At 46.9% G+C, this 15,069-nt stretch overlaps 1 protein-coding gene across 1 annotated transcript in view; it reads right to left on the reverse strand.

Moving 5' to 3' along the window:
* Positions 1 to 358: 358 nt before the first annotated feature.
* Positions 359 to 15,069, reverse strand: part of LOC138582062 (thiosulfate sulfurtransferase-like) — a 57,306-nt gene continuing 42,595 nt past the window's right edge. Inside the window, exon 2 of the mRNA XM_069653010.1 lies at positions 359 to 4,575. Within this exon, the coding sequence (XP_069509111.1) occupies positions 4,277 to 4,575 (299 nt within the window). The 3' untranslated portion in view covers positions 359 to 4,276. The remainder of the gene's footprint in view (positions 4,576 to 15,069) is intronic.

Below are 15,069 nucleotides of genomic sequence, written 5' to 3' on the forward strand. Positions count from 1 at the left end.
CTTACCGGCAGAATAATCACTGAAGCACTGGCACTGTTACTAACGGTGCTGGTGCTTCAGTGTTGCCATTCCCGCAGAGTCCTACTGGACTCCACGGGAATGGGAACTTACCGTTCCGCCGCCTCCCGTAAAATCCTGGTGGTATTACCGGGATATTGGGCTGCAGAAACGGTAAGTTGAGGTTGCCGAGGAATTTGTTGAACCAGGAGAAGGGGGTCATTTTTCTGGTTGCCTCTCAAGCGGGAAGCTGAACTATTACTAAAGACTATTGGAACACTGCCCTTAGGGCTGTTCCCACTAAACCAGTGCAGAACCTTGAACGTGGGTAGGCAATGATTCACACATACACATGCTCAGGTAAATTATAAACCACCTCTTATACGGCCCTTTATTCATCAAAAGCATACATAAATGCATAAGTGCAACAATAATGATCAGTGAATACATGAATAAAAGAAGTCTAAAGAAAATACATCACCATTGACACACCTTTAAGGAATGCCCTCATCTCGCCAGAATCCACTTGAAAGCCCCAAAAATAGCTAGGCAGAGAGATTTTGCAGGAAACCGGCCTGGAGCAGCGCATCCCCCCTCCAAGGGGAAGCTTTCTGCTTGACCGTTTCAGTGCCCCGTATTTTAAGCCCTCCGCAAACGTGTGGTGTCACCTTCTAGAATCTTCTGGCCAGAGTCTCTACTCGTTAGTAGCTCTTGTGCGCCCCCGGCCGGAGTGACCCACAGTAACCTCAGGGAGCAGGACTCTTCCCTTTCTCAAGAAAGCTGCAAAAACAACTCTGTAACTCATCCCGAGTTTTGACAATGTCCATGGTAACCTGCTTATGGCAGCCTCTTCGCGCACTGTGTACTTGGATGAGCAATGCAAACTAACAAACAACGAATAACGGTGAAAACGTGTTTTCCAGTGAAATAGAGTGAACGATGCTGAAAATATGTTTATAGTTCGCAGCAAGTGCAAATTCCACTGGGGCATAAAGCAAATGTCCATTATGGCTCTGATTGCACCGGAATGCACTGCGCACCAGCACCATGTTTTAATTAAAAGTATTACAGGGAGTCATTCTCCTGGTGCCATTTAAGTTAATGGGCCTCATTCCGAGTCCGCCGGTAACCCTGCCCGTGCTACCGGCAGGTTGCCGCAGGACTTGGAATAATTTACCAGCCCCTGACTTCCAGTAACACCGGGGGATTACAACCCCGGTGGTCCAGGAAGTCAGGCGCAGGCAAATTGTAAGTCCCCATTCCCATAGAGTCCTATAGGACCCCATAGACCTATAGGTCCTATGGGGTCCTATAGGACTCTATGGGAATGGGGACCACGGAAGCACCAGCACCGGTGCTAACGGTCATGATGCTTCTGTGACAGTCTGCCTACCATAACTGCTGTACCTGGCAGGGTCAGACCTGTCGGGCACAGCGGCTCCGACAGGCAGATTTGTAGTTTGCCGGTTTGGAAACAACAGTGCCAGTAAGCTTACCGGCACCGTTGTTTCTGGACCGGCAAACTTATAATGAGGCCCAATGTCTTTTTGTCTAGTGGTAGGGCTAGAGTAGGGTAGTGTGGACAGCGGACAGAGATATTGAGTTGGACTTCCACCCTGACAACGAGCACCCCAGTTATTCCTTAGTTAGGTAGAGCCATCCCTTCAGAGATCGGGAGAGGCAGGCCTTTTCATTATTATTTTAATAAATATAACAGTTGAAATGCCAGCACTTTGTCTGACTCCTTACTCCAGCACGCCAGAGTTGTCATAATTCACTCCATACCGTAGTCCCATAAAAGACAATCGATGAATATACATGCACATTTGGGTTGTAAATGGATCACTGTATAATTGGATTCACTTCAATGTTAAACAAAGGGAACCATGTGCTCTGCCAGACTGTTGTTCTAGATGTCTTGCCTGTGTCTTACTAGTGTCAAATACCATCCCATGGTATCTTAATTCCTTAAGGATTTCAACTGAGATTCCATCATGCACCATCTCCCTTTTGGGTTTTCCATTCCAAACTTAATTTCCTATTTTTTTTAAGATCATTTTTTAAACCATCTGCCACAGAGTTGGCTGACAAACTGTCCATTCATTTGCGTAGGTCAATTGGGGTCTAGGAGAGAAACACCACACCATTGGCTTATGTGTGTGGATTTACTGAGAACTGGAACTCTTTGCTTCCCCAAGAGATACCTTTCTTTTGTCCAGTGGTCCTTGAACCACTACTCCTTTGTGCAAAATAACAATCCAGATAAGTTCTAGTTTAGTTTGCACTCTACTTGTTTATTTTGACCATACTACAATATAATACAAGCCCAGATTTGTGTTTGTCCGTTGCAGTCATGCGCAGTAGAGACTGCCTGCTTCATCTGTTGTGACCGCTATAGGGAGCGCCTTAGGAATTTTATTAGGCTAGCTGTACGTTTGTCTGATGTAGTTATGCGCGGCCCGTGTACACAGACTTTCACACTAGTTAGTTAATAAAAGCCTGAGCTAAGTTTATGCCCATGACTGTCCTCCTTGTTGATTAATGTCCGTTATGTAAAACATACAATACTATAATGAAAGGGCGGCCATCTATATGAGAGGTGCATAGGTAGAGGCCATAAAACCCAATCAATCCTTTTGGTAAGTCAGTCACATAGGCATTTAACACAAAGTGCCAGAACACCTTTCTGTTTTAGCTCACTCCTTATCGGTACTTAGTTGGTGGTAATACCCATTTTGTCCTCTCAAGCATTTGCCCAGGGCATCTTTAACTCAATACCACAGCTTGTTTTGCAACAAGCTATGAAACCGGAGGCTTGATTGAAGAGAACTTATGGAGCAACCCTCTTAGAAAATCAGTTGTCAATAAATTGGAAAACTGTATGTTGAAAAATGGTAAAGATAATCATGTAACGAAATCCAGCAAAATCGAACTGGGATAGTCAAACACTTTTTTTTTAGCTCATCACACAACCAAACATTACAATTATGTCCTACCTATTGACCTTTCATGCTGCCTCAGATATTATGAGTATTTCCAAACTCACTTAGGATATAATGCATTTTAACAGTAATTTCTTAGTATAGAATCATACTTTACGAGTTAAAATTAAGTAGCAATTGCTCAAATGTTATACTGATATGTTTTATATCCTGCAGGTAGCTCAGCATCAACAGCATACGAACATAAATACGTTGTACTTCTGTCAAAGCGTTAAACAGTAGGAAAGGTCATACCTCAGCAGAGAAATACACAAAAATGTATGGTTTATGAAGGATGCAGCACCAGAGCTGAGAAAAAAGAAGTTAAAAAAAATATGAAAAGGTCTGTCAGCCCCTCTTTTCCCCTAATAGTTTGGAAAAGGTAGTAGGTACATTGTTTCAGGGAACCTTGATATCCTTTAAGGACAGCGAGGAGGTATAGTTTAGCGCTTTCACCAGTTAATTTAAGAATCAAACAGTTCCACAGTCTGATTACTGCAACCAGCAGACAGACAACCAAAAAGCCTGATCTACATTTTTATCCAGAAAGGAACTACAACGATGGATAATCAGACAAGAAACTGGTATGTTTTTTTGTGTAGGGGAGAGCAGTAGGCAAGGAGGCTGCTTCCTTAAAGGAATTACAATCACAGAAAATTCTCTTTGCGAAGGAAGCATCAAAAAGCCTGAGCTAGAAGGGGCTGGCAAAAATAAAGTGAGCTTTAGATTTCTTAACCTAAGTCCTCATACAATTGGAAAGTGGAAATACTGGGTGGGAAAAGAGGTACATGTTCGGTCTACTCATTAACAAGTTGGGCACAGAAATGACACACAAATGGACTCTCTTCCTCCGAATCAAGACATATCTCTTTGCCTTCACTCTTGCTTCACTCCTGAAAGAAGCATGAATAGTAGCCAACAAGTTTCACCGCCTCCCACTTTCAAATGTCATACTCCAAATTGGGGACAAGTTCTGGGAAAGAAATGAAATATGTCTGGCCTTCCCACTTTTGTAGATTTTCCCCACCCACCACAAGCTAAAATGAACATCCTCTGAACTGGTTGAAAAGCCCGCTCCCCAAATCACAGTAATAAGAAATATCTGAACACCAGAGGTCAAATCACCCGCACTGGATGCATGTGCCCATCTATAGGGCAGAAGTGAAAAGGGAGACTCGGAAGGTGCACCTGCCTAATTGTTGTACATGCCGATTAAACTAGGGAGGACCTCCTGTCTGGTCATGTGCAACTTGATACCATAGCTGCAGTTCGTGAAAAGTGCAGCATTCATGCATTCTTTAACCAGATTTGCGCTTCCATTCAGTGATGATGAGTTCTGGTTTGGCACGTTTGAACCACTCTGCCCAGGACCCATCGTAAATGGCCACATCTTCCTTCCCAAGAAGGTACGCTGCCAGGGCTACATGGCATGCGGTCACACCACGACGGCAAGTAACCGCTAGTGGACGGGCCAAGTCCACCTTCTTCTCTTGAAACATTTTCTCTATCTCCTCCAGCGGCTTCTCGTGGCCTGATTCAGTCATGAAGTTCGTGAATGGCATGTTGATAGTGCCAGGGAAGTGTCCAGGTTCAATTCCTAGGGATCCAAGAGAGAACGAAAGTAGAACGTATTTAGTGTGCAGTATCATAAACGCAAAGGTTCTGCCAAAGGGACTTTAAAGCATGGTCTATGCAGAGATGAGTTCTGTATGTCTCAGAAAGAGGCCAGAAGTGACATTACTCTAGCAGACTTGAACTGGCTCAATTTGTTCAGTTCCCTCCAACACAGCTGTGCTCTTGCTTCCCTATTTACTAATCGTGCATGTTTTTTTCAGAGTGTCTATAAAAGTCCTTGTTCTCAGAGTGCTGACGTGTTAATGAAACCCTACAAACCACCTGAAAACTCTTCAATGCTTCTCCCTAGGAATATTCACCACATTCATATCTATCAGACCTGACCACATTCATATCTATCAAACTATTTGCTATTAACACCTTTTGTAAGAAGAGCTGGATATCAGCTGCATGCAGTTTATGGTTCTTTGGCACATCTTGTAGCATAATGCACTATGGTTCAAGTGAGGATATTCCCACAGAAGAGGGCTAAAGTGGGACAAAAGATACAACCTGGTTTTAGACAAGCTTTGGCAAACAAGCTTTCATATGTTCAGTACAGGGTCAAATGCCCAATGGTGCTTTATTTATTTATTTATTTGTAGCAGTGCTCTAAGCCCGAGGGCATCCCGGCGCTAGCTGCTTTACAATAGACATTGACAGTGTAGACATAATTATTGCTGAACATATGTTTTCAAATGTTTACCGAAGACCAAATAGGATTGCTCAGATCTCAGGGCAGGTGGTAGTGATTTCCAATGTTTCACTGCCATGACTGGGAAGCTGGATCCATCTTCTCTAGCCCATCTAAATCTTCGAGTGATGAGGCGGTTGGCATGGGCAGATTGGGTCGGTCTCATTGATTGCACATTTGTAAATTTCTGAATGAGGTAGGAAGGAGAAAAGTTTGAGAGGCACTTGTGGGTGATTGATGGTGTTTGGAATGTATTGCGCTCTTGTATCGATAGCCAGTGAACGGCTCTTCTCGCTGCAGAGATATGATCTTTCCTCGGGATGTTAAGGGGGAGGCACAAAATGGATTGTTCTGGATCATCTGCGTTTTGTGGATGTTCCACTTTGATGTGACTGTGAAGAGAGCATTGCAATAGCCTGATCTCGATCAGATGACAGCACGAGCGATGGTGAAGCAGCTTTCGGTGGAAAGGAACGGCCTACAGGCTATTCATAATTTTTGTTGGCCGTGGAATACACAATGGCATTGATATGGCGAGTTAGGGAGAGGGATGCATCAAGGTGGACTCCCAAAATCTTTACTGTTGGCGAGAAAGGGATTGAGATGCCGTCTATAGTGAAGGAGCAGTAACAATGGTCAAGGTTTTTTAACACGGCTGGGGATCCCACAAGGAGGATTTCAGTTGTTTTGTCATTCAGACAGAGTAGGTGGGAGGCCATCAATGCATTAATGGTGTGGTAGATATGAAGTGGTGTGGAGGAGTCATTTGTATAATCACCTCAAAGAGGGAAAAGAATTTGGGTGTTGTCGGCGTATTTAGTGTAGGAGATGGCAGGAACACCCAGAAGTTCAAAGAGAGGCTTTTTAAGAATGTTATAGAGGGTGGGGGAGATGCACAAGACTTGTGGTACTCCGCATGAGATTGGCTAAGGAGGTGCACTTGTGTTTTCCGTGAAAACTCTAATAGTTCTTTTAGCAAGAAAGGAGGTGATCCAGCTGGTGCCTTTGGGCAGGAAGTAGGCTGCAGCGGTGAGGTGATGGCAGAGGATCTTAGTGATCTACCAGATCAAACGCTGCTGAGAGGTCAAGGAGAAGGAGTGCAGGCTTTCCTGCATCTTTGATCTGGTTGTGCTGATTCTTAAGGTCTAGCAGAGCTGATTCAATGCCATGACCAGGACGGAATCCAGATTGGCCTGTTCCTACGATGCGATAGATCTCCAAATATTACTGAATTTGGAGGGACATTGCTCTGTCCAGGATCTTTAGTAGGAATGGGACTGTTGTGATGGGCCGGTAATTGGTGGGTATCGCAGGGTCCAAGGAAGATTTTTTTAATACCGGCAGAACCCATGCTTCCTTGAGGCTAGCATGGACCAGGCAAGAGGAGAAGGATGCGTTAATGAATGAAGTGATGAACGGTGTTGGGGCTTCTGAGCAATCCTTAATAACTGTGGCTGGGCATCAGATCACAACGGATCGCTATTGCACCTGGATGGTTTCAGACCTTTTAGAATGGAGGTGACTTTGGTGACCAGGTTGAATTAAAATGGCGGGAGGTCTTGCTGAACAGTGGTCAATTGATTGATGAGAGGGGCTGCATGTTAGTTCTGATGGTGCTTTGTTTTAACTTGATTTTTTTGTGAAAGTAGGAGATTTTACCTAGAAAGGCGTTCTGGATGTTAGTGTACCGAGCCTTGTCTTTGGTGAAGTTTCAGGGCGGGACAGAGGGGGATTTGGGCTCTTTAAGGATGGTAAAGAGCTTGTGAGTGCTTTACTTGGTGTTGGCAAGTCTAGTGTTGTAGGTTGTGTCTTTTGCTAGCAGGATAGCCTGTTTGTACTTTTTGGCCGCAGTGGAGAAGCTGGATTTAGAGGCCTGCAAAGGTGATCTTCTCCATTTGACTCTTGCTTTTTGGCACAAATCGATTGGAGGTCTGGGGTGAACCAAGATTTGCGGTGAGTGGTGGGTTTGGTTTTGCATAGTGCTAGGGGGGCGATGATGTAAACAGCGTTTGTGTCAATTTTGAGGTATAGGTCGGCTAGTGTGACTGGGTTGGTGCTAAGAGAGCGGGTAGGCTGGAGATTGCCTAGAAAGGGCAAAATTCTGCCTTTGGTTAGGTTATGTGAACTCCTGGCGATGGTGGGCAGTAAGGGAGGACTGGTTTGTGTAGGTGGGCTGGAGGTGGGGATGGAAAATAAAATTATGTGGTGGTCGGTAAATGGGCAGGGCATGTTGGATAAGATAGAGACATGGCAGTTGAGATCTGCGAGCCAGTCTACGGTCCGGCCTTTAGCGTAAGTGGTATGAAGGCATCATGAGGCAAGACACAGACAACAGACTTAAAGTTCAAAATAAAATACTTTATTAAATCAAATGTCAGGATGGTAGAAGGCCTAACTTGCCCTATGCTAAGGTGGAATTTCCCTACCTAAAAGAAACTAAGGAAAGTCTGAGTCAAAAAGTTCAACTTAAAAGTCTGTCTGTGTCCAAAACCTATTCTTGCCCTCACAACTAAAGCTAAACAATGTGCAGGGATGTCAATAATAAAAGAAATAGTGTTTAACTCAAAGTTCTGAGCTTCTTCCAGCTCGCAGCTTTCTTTCAGCTCCCCTTCTCTAAGTGTAAGGAAGTTCTACAAAAAGTCTTCTACTTTTCTCAAGTTCAAGGTGATACAGTTCCAAACAATCCTCGGGGTTCCCTTCCCCAAGTTCAAAGCAACAAAGTTCAAACACAAAAAGTTCTTCAGGCTCTGTTCTCAAGATAGCCAATGCAGTTCCTCAAGTCTCAGGGTTCCCTTCCCCAAGACTTTAACTTTATCACCACAATGTCCTTTCAGCATTTAGGGTTTACTGGTGTAAGGAAGGCATGTTATCAACCGTAAAACAGACACAAGTGACCACAGTTCAAGGGTGTTTATTGAACTTAAAAAGGGTTTGAAAAATGCCTATCTAATCCTAAATATACAGATGTAAGCAAGTTACGAGCATCAAATAACAATAATGCAGTCCTAGTAGTGTCTTGTCGAAATAAAAGGACCTATACTAATAAACCTATTGCCAATCATCACCTCTAAATACAAATAGTGTGGGAAACAATGTTAAGAAAAAGAAAGAAATGTTCACAAAATTATATGTCAGTATGTTCAGGCAGTTGGCCTCTCTTCCCAACATTTTCAGCACAGGACAAGACGGAACACTCGAGCTTAGCACAATCTCTGGCTTCTCTAGCATGTGGATACAGTTCAATCATTAGCATCAGGGCATTCCGTGCAAAATTCTCTTTGCCTTTCAAAGTCTCTTAATTCAGAGGGCCTGATGCGCCAAACAAACCATAAATTCTTTGTCTCTTTCAGATTTTCACTAGTACTCAATTTCTTAGGCGATATACTATTCACCTCGGATCCCCTTCAGCCAGGCGCAGATCCTCTCAACACAATGTTCGTAAATTATTTATGCATCCAATTTCTCATACAATATACTTTCTCAGGTGACTCACAGTTCACCCCAGATCTCACTCAACTGGGCTCAGATCCCAGAACCCCCTCAGTCAGGCCCAGATCTCGGATCCCCCTCAGTCGGACTCAGATCCCTTTCAACACAATTGTTGTGATCTTGATGGTCGTGTAGATGAAGATACCTCCATCCCCAAGTACCACACTGGTAAGACTAATATCACTACCAATGCAATTCTTGAGGCCGCAGGTGTGGAGTGCCGTCAAGCTGGAACCAGGAACACCGGAAGGACCCCCTGACCGCTGTAAGGCAATAAATGATTAGGGCAGACAGTCACAATGATCACAATAGAATATGGTGGAAGAAGCTGAAGGGTTTACCCAAATGTGCTGGTCAGGATGCCTCAAAGGGTTAGGGGAACAGAAGGGTCCTTGTGGGCACTCTTGATGGAATACACCTGTAGGTCAGGTAGCCAGTGGATGATCCGTAAACAATCCGTTAACAGTCCAGGGTCGAAAGTCAAGAAAACAATAACCAAGGTCCAATATCCAAAGTTCAAAAAGTTTGTGCAAAGCCAAAGGTCGTGAAGTCTGAAGATTAAAGTTCGCCTGAGCCTGAGGAAGAGACCAAAAGCAATCCGTGAAACGTTCCGTGGTCAAAGAAATCCGAATTCTAAGCGAGATCCAAAAACGCTGTGCAGCACTCCGAAAAGCAGCTGTGAAGCGTTTGTTCCGCGTTTCCCCTGTCCTTTTGACTGTGTTGAATTAATCACGTGATACAGTCACGAGGGAAACGCGGGTCCACGTCATGTGACCCTCGACGCTGCACGGGGAGTCTGCCGGCGATTGGCCGTCTGTTGCCGGCGTTTGGTCACCTGATCGAAAGCACTTTGTGCGCTGGATCGTAGTCTCCGGGCGCCCGTGGACGGGTGCCGTCCTGGAGAGAAGCGCCATGGCAGATTCCAATGTAGGAAAGGTCGTAGCCGTCCTTGGTAATTCAGTTGCTGAGTACGATGAATGTTATGGGGTACACGCCGTATGAAGCGTGCATGGTTAGGGGTGGTGGACGTGAATCTGGAAGGTTGTCTAGCAATGGTATGGCAGGGAGGAGGCGTGACAGAGTCCCCCCCAACGGCCCACGACCCCGTGGGCTGGAAGGATGGTCCCGATGAAAACGAGCAACCAAAAGCGGGGCCCGTACATCCCGAGGTGAAACCCAAGAGCGATCCTCAGGACCATACCCCAACCAGTCCACCAGGTACTGCAACTGACCCCTACAGAGACGGGAACCCAAGATGGCACTGACCTCAAATACGTCAGGGGATGACACTGAAACAGGAGCAGGCGGTGTAATGATACGGGTAGGAGCAGGGCAGGGCTTGAGCAGAGAAGAGTGAAACACTGGGTGGATCTGCCATGAGGCGGGAACGGAGAGGCGAAAAGCCACTGAGTTAATGACTTTGGAGATCCGGTAAGGACCGACAAAGCGAGGGAGCAGCTTACGGGAACCAGGAATGTGTAAATGCCGGGAAGAAAACCACACCCGATCCCCCACCCGATACTCCGGGGCAACCAACCATTTCTTATCGGCCGCTTTCTTCATGGAGACATGAGATTCCCGCAAATGGACAAGGGTTTGAGCGTGAACAGCGACTAGATCGCGAGCACAGGCATTGGCAGCAGGGGTGGCCATAGGTGTGAAATCTGGGAAAGGAAGGGTACGAGGATGTTGGCCATAAAGGGAATAGAAATGAGAGAAGCCTGTTGAAGAGTGTAGAGCGTTGTTATAGGCGAATTCCGCCAAGTGCAAGAGATTTAGCCATGTGTCCTGATATTGGAGGGTAAGGCATTGCAATTACTGTTCTAGGGATTGGTTCACCCTTTCTGTCTGACCATCACTCTCAGGGTGGTAAGCGGAAGAGAAATGCACATCAATGCCCAGCAACTTGGTCAAAGCCCGCCAAAAAGGAGAAGTGAACTGGGTACCCCGGTCAGACACTATAACCTGTGGCAGGCCAAAGAGACAGAAGATGGATTTGAAAAACAATCGGGCCAGTGCTGGTGCCGTGGGAATCCCTGTGCTGGGCACGAAACGGGCCATCTTGGTATAAGAGTCCACCACCACCCAAATGGTGTCGTACCCCTGTACGCGAGGTAAGTCCGTAATCAGGTCCATCGAAACCGTGTGCCATGGCTTCGGGGGTATGGGTAGTGGTTGAAGTAGACCTAGAGGACGACCCCTTCGGGATTTACATTGGGCACATACTGAGCAGGTATTCATGTAACTCTCTACATCCCGTCTCATCGATGGCCAACAACACCACCGTTTCAATAGATCCAGGGTACGGCGTTGTCCCGGATGGCCATTGATCGCAGCGGCATGCAACCAGTTCAGAGCCTGGGTGCGCGTGTCACTTGTGGGCACAAATAGTTTCCCATGTATCATGTATGGTAAGCCGTCCTGAACTATAAGATCCCATTCACTGACTGCATGACTATTGTGAACAACCCAGTGGCGGATGGTAGTTAACATGGCCGGTGAGGGGGTGCAGGCACAGATAACATGGCCTTCTCCTAGCAAGGTATCTGGGAACAAAGGAAGGGATTCGCCCCCAGGGGGGCGGGACAGAGCATCTGCATTACCATGAACCACCCCGGGTCGGTGCTTTATTACAAAATCATATGCAGCAAAAAACAGATGCCAGCGTACTTGACGGCTATTCATGCATTTCAGGGAAGCCAAATCCTGTAGGTTCTTGTGGTCGGAATACATGGTGGTTTGGTGCTTAGCCCCTAGAAGATGATGCCGCCATGTCTGCATAGCGTCTTTAATGGCCAATAGTTCCTTCTCCGTCACGGTATAGTGCACTTCGGATGAAGTGAACTTCCGTGAATGGAAAGCCACCGGGTGCAGTCGACCCGTGGTAGGGCAGGCTTGAGAGAGAACTGCACCTAATGCAAACGGTGAAGCGTCTGCTTCCAAAACAAAAGGGCGTTCAGGATCGGGGTGCTGAAGAACAGGGGCAGTGGTGAACCTCTCCTTCAAGGTATCAAACGCTGTTTGATGTTCCGGTGTCCAGTGATAGTGGACCAGAGGGCTGGTTAGTGCAGTCAAAGGCGCAACAATGGAGGAGAAACCAGCGATAAAACGCCGGTAGAAGTTCGTGAAACCAAGAAAAGACTGCAGTTGTTTGAGTGTAACATGGAAGGGCCAGTCCGTGATAGCGCGGACCTTAGATTGGTTCATGGAGAGGCCCCCGGGTATAATATGGAATCCTAAGAACTCAACTTCGGTGGCGTGAAACAGACATTTTTCAGGTTTAGCAAATAGTGCGTTTTTTTTAAGGCGGGACAGGACTTCTCTGACGTGAATGACATGCTCTTCCAGAGTGGGGGAGAAAATCAGGATATCATCTAGATAGACCACTACATATACATCTAGGATATCACTGAACAAATCGTTTATGAAATGTTGGAAGGTGGCTGGGGCGTTGCAAAGCCCAAAGGGCATCACCGTATATTCATACAGTCCTTGTCGGGAGCAGAACGCCGTCTTCCACTCGTCCCCTTCTCGCATACGGATCAGATTGTAAGCCCCACGTAAGTCTAGTTTTGTGTAGATAGATGCGTGAGACAATCTGTCCAACAACGTGGAAATGAGCGGGATGGGGTATCTGTTCTTAATGGTGATGGAATTTAGCCGCCGATAATCGACGCAAGGGCGCAGATCACCATCTTTCTTCAGAACAAAGAAAATGGGACTTGCTGCTGGGGAAGAAGAGGGGCGGATGTGACCTAACCGTAAGACCTGTTGGATGTAATCCTTCAGGGCCTGTTCTTCTGATTGGGACAGTGAGTATATGCAACCCCTCGGTACCGGAGCTCCCGGTATTAAGTCGATGGGGCAGTCATACGGCCTGTGAGGCGGTAGGCCCTCTGCTGAGGCTTTATCAAACACCATATGGAAGTCCTGGTATACTGAGGGTATCCCGGCTGTGACGGCCCCAACAGTATGAGATAAAGTGGCAGTGGTTGTGGGGATACTGTCTTCCAAGGTTAGGGAAGCCACGGCTCCTAGTACTCTTGCGGGACTGGACAAAGATTCCGACTCTACCAGGCAAAAATGCTGACAGACCTCGGATTCAAAAAACACTTGTCCGGTACTCCAGTTGATCAGAGGGTTGTGTTGTTTCAGCCACGGTATCCCGAGGATAATCCCGAACTGAGGGGTAGTGATTAGATCAAAGGTTAATGTTTCTCTGTGGGTACCTTGGATTACGACTTCCAAAGGAGCAGTCTGTTGCTTGATGGGGCCGGAAGCGAGGGAAGTACCGTCTACGGCCTGTACTGGTTCAGGACATTCTTTGGTGATCAATGGTAGGTTGAGTTGTTGAGCCAGTGTGATGTCAATAAAACAGCCAGTGGCACCTGAATCGATAACAATGTGAACCGAATGCATGCGTTCCCGGGCTGGGATCAGCATAGCCTGGACCACCACTGGTTTAATGGGACCAAAAGCGATATCAGAGGGGGTTAGTGGAATGCTCGCCCGTACCCCCGATCTCAGGGGCGAGCCTTCTGAAAACCCGGATTTTTGTTTTTGGGTCGGCGAGGACATTCTTTTAAGTAGTGGCCGCTGATACCGCAGTAGAAACAAGCATTGTCAGTACGTCTACGTTCCCGTTCAGTATGAGTAATGGGGCTACGGATCCCGCCTACTTGCATGGGTTCTGGGGTTTGATCAGTTGAGGGGGAAGTGTGATGACCGGAAAAACCTGCTTCTGCCCTTCGCTCAGTCCTTCGGGCATCCACCTGTAAAGCCAGAGCAACCAGATATGAATAGATAGCCGGAAGGGATGGGACGACTGAGAGGGCATCCTTCAAGGCGCTACTCAGACCCCTATAGAATACAACCGCCTTTTTGTTTTCAGGCCAAGACGTCTCCGCAGACAGCTGGTTAAAGCGGGTTATGTACTCTATAAGCGTCTGTCTGCCCTGAGTGAGGTCCAAAAGCTCCAAGTCCTGGGATTGTGCCCTATATCTGGTGTCGAAGACTTTTGCCATTTCATTAACCAAGAGGTCGAAGTTGTATAGGGCAGGATGGTCACTTTCTAAAAAAGGGTTTGCCCAAGTGGCTGCCACTCCTGACAAATGCGAGAGTAGGAAAGCTGCCTTAGTGACGGAATCAGGAAATGCCAAGGGCCGGCACAATAAATGGAGCTTGCACCGATTTAAGAAAGTGTGATATTTCCTAGGGTCTCCATGGAACCTTTCGGGGGCTGCCAGGGGAATGGGGCTAGGGAGTACCACAGGAGGGGCAGAGAGGGAGCCGGAGGAACTGTGGAAGGAACAGGGTTCTGGGGGGCAGCGTCCCCAAATTCAGCATCAACGGGTAAAGGATGTTGGACGCTGTTTAAGGCGTCCAGTCTATGGTGAATAGCGGTGGTAGCTGTGGCCATATCAGTCCTAAGGGCTGTGACTGCTTGCATTAAAGCGGCCACTGGATCCCCGGCAGAAGTATCCATCTGGACGACCAAAAGGCTTCACAGTCTGTTGTGATCTTGATGGTCGTGTAGATGAAGATACCTCCGTCCCCAAGTACCACACTGGTAAGAATAATATCACTACCAATGCAATTCTTGAGGCCACAGGTGTAGAGTGCCGTCAAGCTGGAACCAGGAACACCGGAAGGACCCCCTGACCGCTGTAAGGCAATAAATGATTAGGGCAGACAGTCACAATGATCACAATAGAATATGGTGGAAGAAGCTAAAGGGCTTACCCAAATGTGCTGGTCAGGATGCCTTAAAGGGTTAGGGGAACAGAAGGGTCCTTGTGGGCACTCTTGATGGAATACACCTGTAGGTCAGGTAGCCAGTGGATGATCCGTAAACAATCCGTTAACAGACCAGGGTCGAAAGCCAAGAAAACAATAACCAAGGTCCAATATCCAAAGTTCAAAAAGTTTGTGCAAAGCCAAAGGTCGTGAAGTCTGAAGATTAAAGTTCGCTTGAGCCTGAGGAAGAGACCAAAAGCAATCCGTGAAACGTTCCGTGGTCAAAGAAATCCGAATTCTAAGCGAGATCCAAAAACGCTGTGCAGCACTCTGAAAAGCAGCTGTGAAGCGTTTGTTCCGTGTTTCCCCTGTCCTTTTGACTGTGTTGAATTAATCACGTGATACAGTCACGAGGGAAACGCGAGTCCACGTCATGTGACCCTCGACGCTGCACGGGGAGTCTGCCGGCGATTGGCCGTCTGTTGCCGGCGTTTGGTCACCTGATCGGAAGCACTTCGTGCGTTGGATCGTAGTCTCCCGGCACCCGTGGAGGGTTGC

The sequence above is a fragment of the Ambystoma mexicanum genome, chromosome 3q (genome assembly GCF_040938575.1).
Source record: "Ambystoma mexicanum isolate Mex_15411 chromosome 3q, UKY_AmexF1_1, whole genome shotgun sequence".
In the NCBI taxonomy this organism is placed as follows: Eukaryota; Metazoa; Chordata; class Amphibia; order Caudata; family Ambystomatidae; genus Ambystoma; species Ambystoma mexicanum.